The sequence below is a fragment of the Gadus chalcogrammus genome, chromosome 6 (genome assembly GCF_026213295.1).
Source record: "Gadus chalcogrammus isolate NIFS_2021 chromosome 6, NIFS_Gcha_1.0, whole genome shotgun sequence".
Taxonomy (NCBI): domain Eukaryota; kingdom Metazoa; phylum Chordata; class Actinopteri; order Gadiformes; family Gadidae; genus Gadus; species Gadus chalcogrammus.
In genome coordinates this window covers 22,808,825-22,826,924 of record NC_079417.1, presented here as the reverse complement: position 1 = coordinate 22,826,924, position 18,100 = coordinate 22,808,825, and the positions used below count along the sequence as shown (strand labels likewise).

General features: G+C 47.8%; 1 protein-coding gene across 2 annotated transcripts in view; it reads left to right on the top strand.

The window, feature by feature from the left end:
* gak (cyclin G associated kinase) overlaps window positions 1–18,100 on the top strand; it is a 44,023-nt gene that overhangs the window by 23,210 nt on the left and 2,713 nt on the right. The window contains exons 13-27 of one of the 2 annotated variants that reach the window (XM_056591517.1): window positions 3,663–3,811; window positions 4,330–4,452; window positions 6,228–6,361; window positions 9,245–9,439; window positions 9,807–9,924; window positions 10,516–10,595; window positions 10,707–10,900; window positions 11,394–11,555; window positions 12,136–12,302; window positions 12,656–12,944; window positions 14,315–14,494; window positions 15,320–15,433; window positions 15,709–15,795; window positions 16,533–16,850; window positions 17,326–17,477. In XM_056591517.1, coding sequence (XP_056447492.1) covers window positions 3,663–3,811; window positions 4,330–4,452; window positions 6,228–6,361; window positions 9,245–9,439; window positions 9,807–9,924; window positions 10,516–10,595; window positions 10,707–10,900; window positions 11,394–11,555; window positions 12,136–12,302; window positions 12,656–12,944; window positions 14,315–14,494; window positions 15,320–15,433; window positions 15,709–15,795; window positions 16,533–16,850; window positions 17,326–17,477 — 2,462 coding nt within the window. Of the gene's footprint in view, window positions 1–3,662; window positions 3,812–4,329; window positions 4,453–6,227; window positions 6,362–9,244; window positions 9,440–9,806; window positions 9,925–10,515; window positions 10,596–10,706; window positions 10,901–11,393; window positions 11,556–12,135; window positions 12,303–12,655; window positions 12,945–14,314; window positions 14,495–15,319; window positions 15,458–15,708; window positions 15,796–16,532; window positions 16,851–17,325; window positions 17,478–18,100 lie in introns of both variants that reach the window. The other variant, XM_056591516.1, reaches the window with a different exon arrangement.

Sequence of the window (18,100 nt, the reverse complement as noted above, 5' to 3'; positions counted from 1 at the left end):
ACCCAAGCAGCCCACTGGAGAGAAAATTAACACAGGCTAGGCAATCGAGTTTTAGGCGAGAGCACCCAAGCAACGACGCGACAGCCCGACAATAACAGTGACGGCGAGCTACAGGCGAGAGCACCAGAGCGACGCGACACTCCGACAATAACAGTGACGGCGAGCCTTGGAAACCCAAGCAGCCCACTGGAGAGAAAATTAACACCGGCTAGGCAATCGAGTTTTAGGCGAGAGCACCCAAGCAACGACGCGACAGCCCGACAATAACAGTGACGGCGAGCTACAGGCGAGAGCACCAGAGCGACGCGACACTCCGACAATAACAGTGACGGCGAGCCTTGGAAACCCAAGCAGCCCACTGGAGAGAAAATTACACAGGCTAGGCAATCGAGTTTTAGGCGAGAGCACCCAAGCAACGACGCGACAGCCCTACAATAACAGTGACGGCGAGCTACAGGCGAGAGCACCAGAGCGACGCGACACTCCGACAATAACAGTGACGGCGAGCCTTGGAAATCCAAGCAGCCCACTGGAGAGCAAATTAACACAGGCTAGGCAATCGAGCTTTAGGCGAGCGCACCCGAGCAACGACGCGACACCCCGGCAACAACACAGTGACGGCGAGCCTTGGTAATCCAAGCAGCCCACCGGAGAGCAATCAGCGCAGGCTAGGCAATCAAGCTACAGGCGAGAGCACCCGAGCATTAATGCGCCCGACAATAGAGTGACGACGCCAGGAAAATACAGTGACGGCTTTTGGAAACCCAAGCCACTCACTGGCGATTAATCAAAGAGCGCAACTGGCTAAATAAATACAGTGACGGCGGCTTGGACCCCAAGCCGCGCACTGGCGCATACAAATGAGCAACCGGGCTTAGGCGAACGCACCCGAGAAACGGTGCGAGACCGAAAGAATACACAGCGACTGCAAACTAGCCGCCAATTAATGCTCTAAGCAAATTAAAGCAAAGGGTAGAAAGGTGAAATCAACTGCCGCGCTAGCCGACGGATAGTCGACTACGCGTAGCCTACACACTTTACTCACCCCTGCCGGAATCAAACTAATTGCGAGTCGCAGCCCTTGGTGGACGAAGTTAAATCGAGGCACCAACCCTTGGGTTACAAGGCTACTTGCGACAAGCTAATATGGTATCTCTTACAACAAACAATGTTTGTGTGTCCTGCTAGTACGCTACCGCGAGAAAATAGAAGGAACAGAACCTCGGGTGACTCCGGAATATATAGACTTTCTCGGGTCACCCAGGTGTCACAGGTGACTTTTTTGGTATAATTACTCGACCTGCGCATGCGCGAGATGGAACATCCAGTGCTAAAGCACCGCCTCTGGCGGTCAGTAGGAATGAAATAGAACGGGCCTGTCTCAGTAAAATAACTGATTTCCACCAGGTTCCTGTTCTGCAGCACATAACATGTAACAGGGACAAGGCACATCACACGTCACATTTACAATATGCAGCGGAATGCAGCGGAATTCGCCATTATTTTGGTGAAATTCAGTTTCGAGGGAAAAGGGAAACAACACAGGTGACATTAACATCACTGAATGTTTAGCAGTCACTCCCACAAAAATGTAAAAAAAAATCCCCGGTCCACCACTCCAGCCTAGGTGGCGGGAATGCAAACAATAGGTCCCGCTCCCGCTCCTAACAAGTAGCCGAAGAAGAAGTTGAAGCGCCCGTAATTCGGTTCTAACCCCCAAATTCAGAGCCGAACAATATCCAAAACACTTCCATCACTCAGGTGATCAGCTGTTTTGTAGAATATATCAACATACTAGCGATTGGAAACGCAAAGATGCGTGCGATGACCACTTGAAGTCCAAAATCCATATAAAAAACAATGAATACCGTAGCCAGGGCACGCCCTTTCAAACCACAATTTGAGTTTATAAAAAAAGAGTTTATAAGCACTTTATTATTTATGTCATGTTGTTTTTATTTGAAGCACTAAAAACAGTGCAATGTTGGGATGTTTTAATAAATGTAGTCTTCTATCTGATTAAATTGTAAGAATTTTATTCGTTCGCACTTATTTGACATTCGTTTTGATGATTTCAATTGCTTATGGTGTAAAAACGGAATTCATGAAAATTAAAACGGAAAAAACGGAATTTGGAAAAAAATAAAACGGAATTTGGAAAAAAATAAAACGGATTTCATAGGGCCCTACATCAGGGGTTAAGGATAATAATGAGGGATGATTCGATACGATTGCTGATCCCAGTTCCAGTGTAAAAGAGCTTCGCAGGCCACATTATACAACATCCCATAACCCCAATCCCTCTTAAGCACAAGGAGAAACTCCTCGAAAGCCAGAGGTTGAAACCTGGAGAAGGAACACCGAAAAGCAATGGGTTCTTTCATGGGTATCATAACAAGCAACACAGAGTTCAAATGAATGTTATGTTACATTATGTATGTTAGCATTTTCCTGTCTTGCACAAAATTCGTCATTGTGCGTCCAGAAGGAGAGTCCCCTGGGCAGTGTTTGTAATAACGCTGTTTAAAAGAACGGCGTTAGGTAACACCGTTATTTTTTCAGCAACGGGGTAATCTAACTAATAACTGTTTCCGTTGTTACATCGCCGTTACCGTTACTGTACGTTAAATGTGGTGCGTTACTATTAATTGATTGAATGGAACTGCGTAATCCGAACGCACCCCTTGCTCCACAAACAAACTGCTCGGGAGGAGACCGATTGGGTTAACAACGAGATAAGCGATTATGATTGGCTAAGGCAGAGTCATGTTTCATGGTAGCCAATCGGATCCAGTGTTTTTACACACAAGGCAGGACACGCGCGGCACACGCGCGCGCACACACACACACACACAATTTATTAGATTAAGCAGCAGAATTGGCGAGTCCGGAGCAATCCGATGAAAAGTTGGCACTTTCTGTAGTATTCGCTATGTTCCACAGCCTTTGCCACCAAGCAAATAAAAATTCAGTTGGAAGTATATCAGGAACTTGAATGGGCAGTCCAACCATTTAACAAATCCAAATCCAAAATCCAAATTCCTTGACATGTAGCAACTTTTTTTTTTTTTTTATAGTAACGCAAATAGCTACTTTCCCTGGTAACTAGTTTCTTTTGTTATAACTCAGTTAGTTTTTGAAACAATTAGTGAGTAACTATAACTACCGTAATAACTTTTTTAAGTAACGTTCCCAACACTGCCCCTGGGTTAGCATTGGCTTTCCATTAGCAGCTTACATTGACTGGTTGCATGGTTACAGTAGCCTAATTCCTGTTGATATTCGGGGAACACACTTGTATTTGCTTTCCAAAGATGTCTACTGTGTTCCCAATAGTCACTGATTCCAAAATGAGTGTCGCAACACAACCAGATTGTAGACAGATAATGCGGCAGTATTTTCGGTGCTGTGATTATGAGGCTAGCTGTAATGCGCCGCTCGCGTCACAGGTCATCGTTTGAGAAGTAATTAAAAGTGTATTCCCCTCTCAGGAGCTAGGCTGTGGTAGCTCTGTTTCAGAGGTCTTCACAGGTCCAGAATGGACCTGGGAAAGTCACAGAAATCTCTTGCGATCAGCATTAGCCTCGCTCCAACGCTAGTGTGTGTGTGCGTTTGTGTGTGTGTGTTTGTGTGTGTGTGTGTGTGTGTGTGTGTGTGTGCAGTCATGTCGTTCCCAGCCGAGGGCGTGGAGTCGGCCATCAAGAACAACATTGAGGAGGTGCGCCTTTTCCTGGACTCGCGTCACGCCGGTCACTACGCCGTCTACAACCTCTCCAAGCGCTCCTACCGCTCAGCCCGCTTCCACAACAGGGTGCGTGTCTGTGTGTGTGTCAGCATTTTAGGGAAAAAATATATCATAATTTCCAGGGGTGGGAATCTTTTACTATCTCACGATTCGATTCGAATTACGATTTTTGGGGCAACGATTCGATTCAAAATCGATTTTTGATTCAAAACAATTTGATTCATAATGGTTTCTGCTTCAATCTATAGGTGTGCAAAGGATCCTCATGATCTGCTCCAGTCTGCTTTGAAGACAGAATGAGAAATGGAGACATTAAAGTGTCTTTTTCACATTTATTAAGTTTTAAACATTAATCCATGCTTAGATGGAATTGTTGCAACTGTTGCATAAAAGTTAAACATGCTGCCTTTTAAATTCTAAGGAAAGTGCCTTTTCCACTGTGTGGACCACAACTGCTGCTCTAAGAAGCTAGCTATAAAATAAGTTGGAACAAAAATAAAGTGCTTCTGTATAATAAAAATGGTACAGTTGAACAAGATATATGTAGATATTTGATAGTTTACAAAGTTTGTGTGTGTGCGCAGGTGTCGGAGTGTAACTGGCAGGTGCGTCGAGCCCCCAACCTGCGCAGTCTGTACAGTGTGTGTAAGAACATGCACCTGTGGCTCAAGCAGGACCAGAGGAACATCTGCATCGTGCACTGTCTGGTGGGTGCCCTACTCCTCTCCTAACTAACGTACTGATCCAGGGACTTTACTGCTGAACCACACTGTCTGGTGGTGGGTGGCCCACTCCTCTCCTAACTAATGTACTGATCCAGGGATATATCCTTACTGCTGAACCCCACTGCTGTTCTGCTCACGGTTCCACTCAAACACTCTCATTTGGGATCTTTACTTGGGGTAATCACTGTCATCCGTTCATTTAGTTGACCTCACTTAACTCGTCAAACTATAAATGCACTTCTCATATACTTTATAAGGTACTATAAGGTAGTTGTGGGAGTGTGTGTGGATGATTGCTGGTTAAGGCAGCCTCGTCTGGCCGAGTCGTTTGGACTCTGGGGCTGGGTTAGGCTGCACACCTGTTGCACATCGAGTTATCAGTGTGCACAAGAGGAGTGTCTGGAGGAGCCCAATAAAAGTCACCTAGGTAGCATTGCTACACTAGAACTGTACTACTGGTTAGGGTTGGGCGATATATAGATATTTGAAATATATAGATATTTCTTTGCTCCTGTCCTGCTTTCCTTCACTTACTCTGCTCTGGCCTCCACTTACATCTGAGCTTCCCTGCCTCACAGCATGTCCTGTCTAGTAGGAGATACCGTCAATAATATCTTACTTGTACTCGTACTTGTAAAACCACTTAAAAACTTGGTATCTCCAAAAAATTGTGTAACCATTTGCTACTTTCAAAACATTGCTGCCAGACAGCAGAAAGACCCACCTCCCCTCCCCCCTAACTTCACCCAACTCACCTCCTCCTCATCGCCACGGTCATCCCGCTTTCTCTTTTTAATCAGCCAGTCTTTTAAACTCCTCAGAAAATTCAAACATGTGATTTGACAAACAAGATATTAGGTTTTGTGACCCATACCCACTGGGTGACCGTTTACGTCCACTGGGTGTTTAACTTACGCATACACTTATTCTTCCAATTATTCATTCTTAACTGTCCCTTTTCCAGAATTAACTTGAATCACCACACTGTTGTAATATCAAACTGTGTTCATTTATGTAATGACATTTTCAATGATGAAACTTACCTTCATGACGTTTCTTTAAGGGAATCCTATCCAAATAATATGTATTCTGTGAGGGAATCCGTCAGTTGTCTTGGAGATTGACTGATTTTCGCTCCAATTTCGTAGTGTTGATCCGCAGAGAAATAGTCTACCAAAGACGTTGACGTCGCTTAGCAACCGAAGACGCTGAGGTTGACAAGTTACCGGACTTGCGGAGTGATTCCAAAGATGTCATTGGAGGCAAAAATCACTTGTTTTCCTTGACAGTAGTCATTATACTTAGCAACGGTGCATTATAAAATATAATTCACCACCGGAACTTGTGAAGGGCCCATGCAAGTGAACGGAGCATTCCACAGCATTGAGAAGAGCCGTGTAATAATGTGCGATACTCATGTGAAGTTGCAGGACTGTTTTCCCTTCGGCGAATGAATCCGTGATGAGCATTGCTTGCTTCATCATTGTTGTCATCTACCCGGTGCTTGTTGTTCTAATCGTTGTGCTGACATTATCACGTAAGCGCAGTATCTCGTTGGTATGCTTTACTCACAGGTGTTTGAATTGACCTGGTTATGAAGCGTCCGTAGCGCACAATAATATAACATTCGTTTTTTCCTCTTGTTAAATAAATAATTAATATTCAGCAGCGGCGGTCATATTTGACAGCGTTGATGGGACCGTAACCCTCTCGGGCCCCAGGGCCTCCAGAATAACGCTGCCCCCTCTGTTCTGCAGGATGGCCGGGCAGCCTCGGCCGTGGCCGTGTGCTCCTTCCTGTGCTTCTGCCGGCTGTTCAGCACCGCCGAGGCCGCCGTCTACATGTTCTCCATGAAGCGCTGCCCGCCCGGCATCTCCGCCTCACACAAGAGGTACACACACCCACACCCACACACACACACACACACACACACACACACACGGTACATACCACTCACAAGAGGTACACACACAAGTACTCACACAGAGATACACACATGCATGCTTGCACACACACACACACACACACACAAGAGGTATAGGCACACACTCGTATGTTAAATAGCGTGTTTTTCAGCGTGTACGTCAAATGATCCTCTTGATGCTTGCAGCCTGTAGGCATGAACTTTATTCACCCATCAATCATCACCAAAGTCCAGCCACACCTGTCCACTAATGATCTTTCTATCATTCGCACTGTGCATTCACTTCGCTGGACTATGTGGAGGCTATATCTGGTGTTTAATCTGTGTTCAGTTCAGTACACTGTAGGCTCACAATATTTTCACTTGGATTACCACATTTTGTCTCCATTTAGTCCTAAAAAAGTAGCGTATGGATTAGGGGTGTAACGGTACACAAAAGTCACTGTTCTGTACGTGCCTCGGTTTTTAAGTCACGGTACGGTACGGTTCATAGTTAAGGGGAAATTTAAAAAAACTGCTTGTTTGTCAACAACAGAGAATGGCCGTAGATCAGCAGTGAAAACACCAATAAACTTGGTTATGCATTATGCATTTCTGATTTTCGAAAATCGGTCAATCAAGAACCCCCCAAGCACGCAGGCACCTCGGATGCACGCACACACAATGACACAGGGAGAGGCTTTTATGATTTGTATGAAATCAATCTGTTTATTTCAACAACTGCACCATCAACATTCAACATCAAAATTATTTCAACGTGGGTTTAGGCAGATAGACCTACCGTACATCCGAAAACGGATCGCTATTTATTTATTTATTTATTTTACTGAACACAGCCTGCATGACGGTGAACTAGACACGTCAAAAAAATAACTTCACACGGTGTGTCTTTTTACAATTTATTTGTTACCAGCATTCGTAGTGTTGATCAGCAGAGCAATAGTCCGCCAAAGACGTTGACGTCGCTTAGCAACCGAGGACGCTATTCACCACCGGAAGTTGTGAAAGCCCATGCAAGTCAACGGAGCGTTCAACAGCATTGAGAAGAGCCGTGTAATAAATAGCGATAGTCACATTCATTATTCGATATTCTACGTGAATCCGACTAATCGACGATCGTTGCCCATCCCTAGCTTGTGCATGTTAAAGTGCTGTACGTAGACCCGGAGAGCCCTCTCCATAGCCGGAGAGCATCCAATATTTTTTAACTATCCGTCGACGCCATGGACCTATTGGTCGACACAACGGAGACGGCAAGGGCTGTGATTGGTCCTCGATTAATTTCCGGAATAACTTCTCCGGTTTGACTTTGCACCTTAATAACTTTGTACATTGTTTACTTTGCACCTTAAGGACCAATTGAACACCAAATAAGATCTGGCGGCGAATTGCATTGCGTATCCGACCTCCCAACGGAGAGCTGCTGAGGGGTCTCCGTAGTTACGGAGTCAGATTACAGAGTCGGAGTAGTATACTCTGGCTAAACGGTCCGGCTGGAACTCCGTCTTCAAGTTTTAAATTCCGCACCGCAAAATAAGCCTTTACATTCGCCATATTAAAGCTATGTACGTCACATTTACGTACCGCGGTACACCTCTGTAACCGCTTTGAAGTGCCTGTACCGTGACGGTTCGGTTAAATTACGTGTACCGTTAAGGACCGTTTCGTCCGGTCCCGGAGTTGTTTTGTCCGTCAATGGGTCCGTCGCCTCTGAGCTTACGAATCCGGAGTGGGAGAAACGGAGCAATACCACCGGAAATCGAGGCGGCAGTAGAGTCAAAAGTCAGACCATTCGCGAAAGTAGATAAAATAATAGTAGTATAATATCTGATATGTATAGATATTGTGTTTAACATTTTATACTTATATTATACTATACTATATACCTGACCTTTTTATTTTATGTTCCCCTGCTTTGGCAATGAGTTGTAACTGGTAATTGGTAATTAATTTACTTTACAAAATCTGTACAGACAAGGTCTGTTTTGTTCGCCTGAATGTGGTCACCTTCTACTGGGCTACTGCATGGCATATACCTATACCTATACATTACACTCTTTGTCCACTAGGTGTAAACTAAATACTGTGATAGAAATAATAAGTCCACATTCACTCCGGTAGCAGTCTAATATATTAAGGTGAAAATAAGGTGAGCTTACAGTGTTGAATTACACATGGATGGAACACCCGATACACCCTCCTGGTGTGGTGAAGTGAATTCACAGCGCATAGAAAGATCCTTAGTGGACTGGTGTGGTCTGACTGGTTATCGTTGATTGGGTGAAGGAACTTCGTACTTACTGGCTGCGAGAATCAAGAGGAGGACCTCATTTGAATGTTACCAAAACATGCTATTGAACCTGTTCTTTAACGTGTTAATACCATGTTAACACGGTTGTGGAGTTGAGGAAAAGCAGCGTAAAAGACAGCGTTTTGAACAATTACAACATATTTTTTTATGTAGACTCTAAGGAATACAGGTCTTCAAAGTTTTGACACTTTGACCCTTACATGAGGTACACATACACGCATGTATGCACGCACGTGCACGCACTCTCTCACAGGCGGTACACATGCACAAGCATGCACTCACACAAGGAGTACAGACATACACACACACACATTCACACAAGAGGTACACACATGAACACAAACACACACATTCACACAAGAGGTGCACACACGCGTACACCCTAATGTACGCGTGTACATTTGGGTGTACACACGTACATTCAGGCACTATTCTTTAGTGTCACTTGTCAAGGATCGCTGTGTTGTGTTTAACGGGCTACTCCGCCCCTGGCCTGGTCCCTGATTCGTTGTTGGGTGTGTTTCTGCGATGACCTGCAGGTACATCGAGTACATGTGCGACATGATGGCGGAGGAGCCCATCACGCCCCACAGCAAGCCCATAGTAATCCACTCCATCACCATGACGCCCGTGCCCCTCTTCAACAAGCAGCGCAATGGCTGCCGACCCTTCTGTGAGGTGTACGTGGGGGACCAGCGGGTCCTAACCACCTCGCAAGAGTACGACCGCATGAGGTGAGGCTACGCACGTACACAACCCTTCTACAGCCATGGAAACACATGCCCGGTCAAGCACCGTGAGGCTGTACACACCCTGAAACTCCCTTAGCCTCATCTTCCTCTGTCTCCCTGTCCCTCTCTCTCTTCCCTCTCCCAAATTGAAATTATTTTTTATTGGCATTGGATAACTCACATTTAGCAATCTGCAGCACATAGATAGGAGACAAATGTTAAGATGGAAAAATAATAAATAATATCACATAAAATGTATACAGTGAAAAAGTGCTTGACTCATACTTTAGTATTCCATTGTGATCCAGGTTGTCTGTAAAAATGTTTATGATGAATTGTATCAGGAATCTCTCTCTCTCCCCCCTCACAGGGATTACAAGAGCGAGGACGGTTGTGCAGAGATCCCCCTTAACGTGACGGTCCAGGGAGATGTCCTGGTGGTCATCTACCACGCCCGGTCCACACTGGGAGGACGTCTGCAGGCTAAGGTACACGAACGCACAGGCACAGAAACACACACACACACACACACACACACACACACACACACACACACACACACACACACACACACACACACACACACACACACACACACACACACACACACACACACACACACGCAGGCATGCAAATCATTAGGCATGATGACCAACTGTGAGCGGTGTGCACAAACTGTGAGTCCACACCAATGTGGAGGACGATAACAGACCATATATGGCCTGGTTGTGACTGTCGGTGATGTTTACTAATGGAGCTTCACGGTCACTATAAATTCATATTAGAGATGCTAGCACACTGCCCCAACAAACGCCTTGCCAAAAGTGTGCCATTGCTGACCAACCTTTCAAATCGTTGTTTTCATACAATATACATTCTACATGCTATAGCTGGGTGTTGGTGTATCGTTTTGGGGCGGTGTGGCCTTAAATCCCACGCAGACACATGGAGCTCTGTAACCTGCAGTCCACACACTGGTCGATGAAAGGGATCAGAGAACCAAAGATGAGATTCATGATTGTGACCAATATCACAATAAAGGACCATTTTTTTCGGCGGATGTCATGGTTTTTCTACAGATGGCGTCAATGAAGATGTTTCAGATCCAGTTTCACACCGGTTTCGTTCCCAGGAACGCCACCACTGTCAAGTTTGCCAAGTAAGAGCTCAAAATGCCCGGCTACAAGAACTTGAGTTACTATGGTAATGTGAGCCGATGGACACTTTCTCAATGGTGTGTGGTTGTGTGTGGTCATGTGTGTGTGTGCAGGTACGACCTGGACGCGTGTGACATCCAGGAGAAGTACCCGGACCTGTTCCAGGTGCAGCTGGACATAGAGGTGGAGGCCCGGGACCAGCCCAGCAGCAAGCCCCCCCCCTGGGACAGTTTCCAGACCAAGGGACTCAACCCCAAGATCCTCTTCTCCTCCCGCGACGAGCAGCAGGAGATCCTCAGCAAGTTTGGTAGGACGACCCCCCCACCCCCTCCCCGCGGAGCTGTTAGTGTGGTCCGTCAGGCGGCTTCCTGACCCCTGACCCCTGACCCTGCCTTTAAAATATGTCAACACAATCCATATGTGGGGTGGACCAATGCAGCAATGGGGCGGGGGGGGGAGGAGCAGTGTGTCGCAACACAATTCTTTCAGACTTTGAATTGCAGTTGGTCAACATGACGCTAGAGTAAATACCTAAAATGGGAGTGGTGTTGTGTAGCCTCTTATCCTTGTTTTCTTTGTTGTGTGCAGGGAATGGGTTAACCTACCGACTGTTTGTGCTTGTCACTTGGTTCTATGAACATCCTTACTGTACCGACGGCGATATATCGTTGGTCCTCTTTCTTCTGACAAATGCACTTATTATAAGTCGCTTTAGGTAAAAGCGTCTTCTGAATGCCCCGAATGTAAATGTTCTGCGTGTGTTAATGCTGGGTCTCACGGCTCTCCCCTCCTCCCTCCAGGTAAACCAGAACTCCCCCGCCAGCCCGGGTCCTCTGCCTTCTACCACTCAGAGTCCCCCCAGCCCACCGCCCAGACCCCGGAAGACCCCGCCCCCCCGGCAGACCCCGAGTCCCCCACCGACTCCAACGCCAACCACTTCTTCCAGACGCTGGACTGGGAAGGTAGCGCCCCCTCTGCTTTATTAGTTGATCTAATGTCTTCTTACATCGACGCGTTCACCCCCAAATCACCCTGATACTATTATACATTACATTTACATTATACCTTATATATTTCAATTTAGGGCATAAGCAGATGCTTTTATCCAAAGCTAGCATTTTTAAACACACACCGACGGCGGATTCAAACACACACGGCGAGAGCAGTTTGGATTAGGCGTCTTGCTCAGGGACACCTCGAGGATCGAACTAGCTACCCTCCGCTTACAATTCAACCCACTCAACCTCCTGAGCCACTGCTGCCCACCCGCCCAATAATAACAATAATATTATTATGGATTAATGATAATTTTATTATTAATATTAACAACTGTAAAATCATGCCGTTTTGCTTGGAAAGTCATTCCAGCCGGGTTGTAGAGTAGTTTGTATGGTCACCACCTGGGAGCTAATGGAAAGGTGCCTACAGGAACTTCTGTCCATCTGGGAAAGTCACTTAAACAACCGTTGCTGGTCGTGTATCGTCATCGTATTGTTCACCCCATCCTGACCGTGGGTCTATTTTCAATTGTTCCATCGCCAGATATCAGTGGCAACCCGGAAGGCTCTGACAGCCAGGGAGTCGGGACTCTGGATGACCACGATGACCTCAGTGACCAATCTGAGGTGGAGTCCTACTCCTACTCGGGGCCCAGCGGGGAGGCCCTGTCCCGGGACCCCAGCGAGCCGCTATTCGATGCCGACTTCCAGGTAGGCCCCGGATCTCCTGATGGAGGGCTCTCTCAAATGGCCACGTCGAAGTTTAACGTCTCCAAAGGCACCCCAGGGATCATGTGTTTACTGGCCAATCAGAATGAAGCCCTGACCGACTGAGAGAGAAACTGGACAGGAGCTCAAAGTCTCGTTCTTTGATCCTTATTACTCTGCTTAAGGTGTTTTGAGTGTCCTGTTTCTGTGCCTAGTTGTGGAGTTCCAATGAGAGCGGGAATAGTAGGAGTTGGAGCAAAGGTTTATGCGTACGAACTGTCGTTGTATGCAGCATTAGGACCCCCGTTCAAAAGCTGCAAACAACTATATAACCAACCCTCCCCCCTTCCTCCCAGGCCCCCGCTCCCATTCCCCAGGAGTCTCCCTCCAGTGACACCGCCGACCTCTTGGGCCTGAACTCTGACCCCAGGGCACCGCCCACTTCCTCCTCCGTCGCCGCCAACGCCACCACCACCACCACCTCCTCCTCCTCCTCCTCCTCCTCCGCTCCTCACCAGGGGGAAATGAAGGCGGCCTCCAGTAACAGAGACCTCCTCAACGACCTGTTTGCGCCCCCTGCTGGCCTCGCTGGGGAGGCGCAGGAGGACTTGTTCTTTGGTGGAGCCGCAGCCCCCGCACCCAAACGTAGGACGGCCTGTTTTGTGTGCTGTACTAATGATTTATTACATATAAGACGGTACTGCTTCACACGTGTGTCTGTAGCGTCCCCTCTGTTCGCAGAAGGGTTGGTCCTGGTTTTGCGTCATCCGTTGGTCTGAGCGGGGAATCGTGACGTCAATGACCTGACTTCCCTTTTTGTGGCAGAGACAGAGTTGACGTTGTTGACCCTGATATTTTAAGTGGATTCGTAAAAACTAGTGCTGTCAAGCAATTAAAATATTTAATCGCAATTAATCGCATTAATGTCATAGTTAACTCGCGAATAATCGTAATTTTTTTTCTATTCTAATATCCCTTGATTTCTTGCTGTTAGCCTTTTAGTGAGATCAGAGAGTGTTGTGAAAGACAGTAAGAAGAGAGACCCGCAGTGAATTCAACCCGGTCCACTTGACATCGGGTAGGTAGATAGTGGTTGGCCTACCGTAAAACTTCAATAGCCCAGGCTTTTATTTGTTTCAATCACTGAACTTTCGAGCAAAACTCTTGCTCAGTAAAGATGGGAAATTACAACATTTATTATTGAAACCAGTATGAATATTCCTACCGTATGTAGGCCTATACACATTAACAGGCTATCGAATAACGCCCACGCACGCACGTACGCACACACACACAGTGGCGAAGTGGTAATCGGGAGAATTCCCGGTGGGCCGATAACGTTTCGGGGCTGACGGGCTAATTACTGCGGGATAACAATATTGCGTTTATAAAAGTTCCTTGCAGCGCCGTCCGGCAGCCTGAGCTGTGCACCCGCAACCTCTCACTCACTCAACAGACGCAACACTCACAAACTGTCAACATCGCAACCAAGTCGATTTGTCTAGAGGGGAGTAACTGAGCGGCCCCTCCCAGAGTGGTACTGCCCAGGTGGGCCTTGAACTGCGATTGGTCAGAAAGACGTAACAACTAATGACATCATTGAACTCTCGTGCAGCAGGCTCAAACAGAGTGACACACAAACACACACACACACACACACACACACACACTTTTAAGGAGTTTTTCACCCGCTCCGTATCCTAGCTTTCCCCAACAAGTTTGTGCGGCGTGCTTGTTGTTTTGTTTCCGGTGTAGATCCGGTATGGTGTTGTAGTTTTTGCTAGGCAGCAGGTGAAAAAACGTCAACGTTTGCCAAGCCAAAAGAGCATTAATCGCGTGATAAAAAAATTAATCCCAGCCATGCTATTAGAAAAGTATGGAAACACACACAGTTTCTCAAACAAAATCCACTTAAAGATGGAACTGATACAACCCAATACAAACCGTTTTACAACTAAATGCCTTTATTTGTTGACCCACGATTATTGATCCATTTATTTCCTACTCCCCCTCAGTCATGGGGGACCTGTTCGACCCCTTCGGGATGGGCTCGGGGCCCGGGGCCGGCCAGGGCGTGGCCTCATCCCGGCAGGCCTCGGGGCCGGACCTGTTCGGGGACCTCCTAGGGGCAGACGGGGGCGGTCCTACCCAGTCCCACCCGGGCGCCTCCAACAACGCCAGCCTCTTCAACCTCAGTAAGATGCCAGCCCCCCTGGAGCGCCTCAGACCGGCATGACAGCACCCAGATGTTCATAGACCAGCATCACCATACCCATATGTTCATAGACCAGCTTCACACACCCAGATGTTAGACCAGCATCACAACACCCAGATGTTCATAGACCAGCATCACCCCACCCAGATGTTAAACCAGCATCACCACACCCAGATGTTAGACCAGCATCACACACCCAGATGTTAGACCAGCATCACCACACCCAGATGTTAGACCAGCATCACAACACCCAGATGTTAAACCAGCATCACCACACCCAGATGTTAGACCAGCATCACAACACCCAGATGTTAAACCAGCATCACCACACCCAGATGTAAGACCAGCATCACAACGCCCAGATGTTCATGGACCAGCATCACCACACCCAGATGTTAGACCAGCTTCACCACACCCAGATGTTCATAGACCGCCATCAGCACACCCAGATGTTCATAGACCAGCATCACCACAACCAGATGTTCATAGAACAGCATCACCGCACCAAGATGTTAAACTAGCATCACCGCACCCAGATGTTAAACCAGCATCACCAACCAGAAGTTAGACCAGCATCACAACACCCAGATGTTAAACCAGCTTCACCGCACCCAGATGTTAAACCAGCATCACCAACCAGAAGTTAGACCAGCATCCAGATGTTAGTTTGGCCGACTTTCACAACAACCTACCAATTCTAGAAATACAGTTTTTGTGTGTTTTATACCAAGGTAATTTCTTGGTAGAGAATTTTTTTATTTTTTAGGTATGTAAAGAAAAGCTTTTGTGTGTGTGTTCCTAACAGACACGCTGGGTAAGGAGCCTCCAAAGATGACAACCTCTGCCAGTCAGCCGGACCTCCTGGCCGGCTGGGATAACTGGTCTGGTGGCTCCAGCACTGGTCTGAGCACCGCTCCAAGTAAGCCCATTTACCCCGGTTCAGGTGAGAAGAGCTCTTATTACTCACTCACTCACTCACTCACTCACTCACTCACTCACTCACTCACTCACTCACTCACTAACAGGCACAGTACATTCAACACATCTATCTGAATTGACCAATAAGAGGCTTCATCTTGTGTGTGTGTGTGTGTGTGTGTGTGTGTGTGTGTGTGTGTGTGTGTGTGTGTGTGTGTGTGTGTGTGTGTGTGTGTGTGTGTGTGTGTGTGTGTGTGTGTGTGTGTGTGTGTATAGCTCCAGGAGTGTCCTCCTTCTCCAAGGCCAAGTCTCAGAGCTTTGACCCATTCGCAGACCTGGGGAACTTGGGCTCCAGTCTACCTGGTGAGGAGCCCTCTCTCCCTCTATTCCCAACAATGAACTTGGAAATGCCATTCATGATGCTTGAGTCCACAGACGTCACTGACCCTTTATAGGGCATATAGCACTGATTAAAACCTGCGGGCAGTAGAGCCCTCTAGTGGGCCTCCAGGGAACTGCAAGGGGGTGGCCAATTTGTTGTACTGCAGGTCGGTGGCCAACCACAAACAACTCGTACTAATAATATATATATTATATATATTAATATATATAAATATTGTGTTTTTAATTTCTGTAATATTTATGTTTATATTATAAGTAAACATAAGGCGTTTATTGATAATTGGCTTATAGTTGGGTGCCACAATACCCTATTAACATTTTGGCTGCAGGCCGCAATCACCTTTAAAATGTTCAGGTCAGTCCTCCGGTCGGCATGGCAATGTGCGTCTCGGAGAATCCCCTCGAGATCGATCTGTCCAGTGGGCTACAGAAGGGGAAGGCTCACCCCCCACCTAAACCTTATCCATGGAGCACTGTCCTTTCAACAAAAAGTGCTTCGCTTTGTGTCGAAAGGACTGAACAGGAACAGAAAAACAGCTCAGCTCAGTACCACGGGTAGGCCCATCGCAGGGCGGTCTCTGAGCAGAACGTGTCGTCATGGCCTCACCCACTGGGCCATCCCTCCGGTGCATCTGACGCAGATGCAGTATGAATGCAGAGTCTATGAATGCCTTCCAACCTGCAGCGTCTCCTTTCAGGTTCATCCGGTCCGTCGTTTAACGCCAAGACAGCTTCTGCTGCCGCCTCCTCCCCCTCCTCGTCCTCCTCCTCCAAGCCGCAGCAGAACCAGGCCTGGCAGACGGCCCGGCCCGGTCCGGCCCAGAACAAGGCCCAGAACAAGGCCCAGAACAAGGCCTGGATGTCGGGGCCGGGGGCCGGTGCCGCAGGGTCCGGCCACGGCTCCGGGGCCAAGGCCCAGCCCTCGGCCGCGCAGACCTCCAAGCCCAACTACAACCTCAGCTTCTCCAGTGTGATCGGGGGCCGGGAGGAGCGGGGGGTCCGCGGGCCCACCTTCGGTAGGACCGCAGACATGATTTAGAAAGCATCAGCGCAGCGTGGTCGTTAGTGTGACCGTTTGCTGTCCTCTGTTTTGAGATCTGAAACAACATGGTGCGTCAGAGGATTCATAGTTGATGTATTTCCCTAAGGGGAAGCCAAACGATCAGGTTGAGTGAGTCTCCGCCCACTGTCACAATGTAAAAAATGGCTTCTGTTACATTTAGGGGCAGGGCTTTTAAGTGAGGCAGGTTTTTCGCCCCTGCCTCACTTAAAGCCTTCCCCCCCCCCTCTCCCCCCTCCTTCCTAGAACTCTTAGCCCACGAAGGCTGATTTATTTTTTACATCATAGTGTTATCGGTGTTAATATCGCTGGCATCCCAATTGTATCGGAGAGAAGGCAGGGGTTCCCTTCCCCTTGACCTCGGCCTTCAGTTTCTACCGTGCTGAACCCCTCCTCATGTACTCCTCCTCCTCCTCTCCGCTGGCGTCCAGGGGTGCCCAAGCCCAAGGTGAAGGAGGACGACTTTGAGGAGCTGCTGTCCACGCAGGGCTTCGCCTCCAGGCCCGACCGAAAGGGCCCGCGCACCATCGCCGAGCTGCGGCGACAGGAGCTCACCCGGGACATGGACCCCCTTAAACTACAGGTGACCCGGGGAGACACACACACCCACACCAAGCCAAAGCATAGCACACCACAGCGTACCACGCCACAGCACGACACACCACACCCATCGTATCATGTCTGTGTACCAGGGCAGGGTGCAACGATGCAGAGGGTCAATGAGTCACCAGGGTTTATATTTGTTTAATCAAATGACTCAACGTGAAGAGTTTGTCTTTGGCCCCTCGTTCTGACCCCTGATGACTACAACGTGGAGCGAGGGCCAGTAAAGATTGTCATTAGCCAACACACACACACACTCGCGCTCAAACACACACACGCACACACTCGCGCCCAAACACAAGCATTCCCGCTTAAACACACTAGTCTGGCTGAGCGGAAATGGACAGCGTCTTTAGCGCTAGCGTCGGATTCCACCGCTACTCCTTCCCTTCCTGTTGCTGGCTTTCCCGTATTGTGCTCCCCCTCAAACTCGGACACTAGGCAGTATGGCGGGTTGGTGTGGATTTGGCACATCTTTTGACATTGATTTAACCAATGAACCGATCCGTTCCACTTCACAATAGCACCTACGGTATTTGTTTAACAGCGTTCTACCAGAACCACACATAAATGTTAAAACGTCTGTCGTTTTGATAGGTCCCT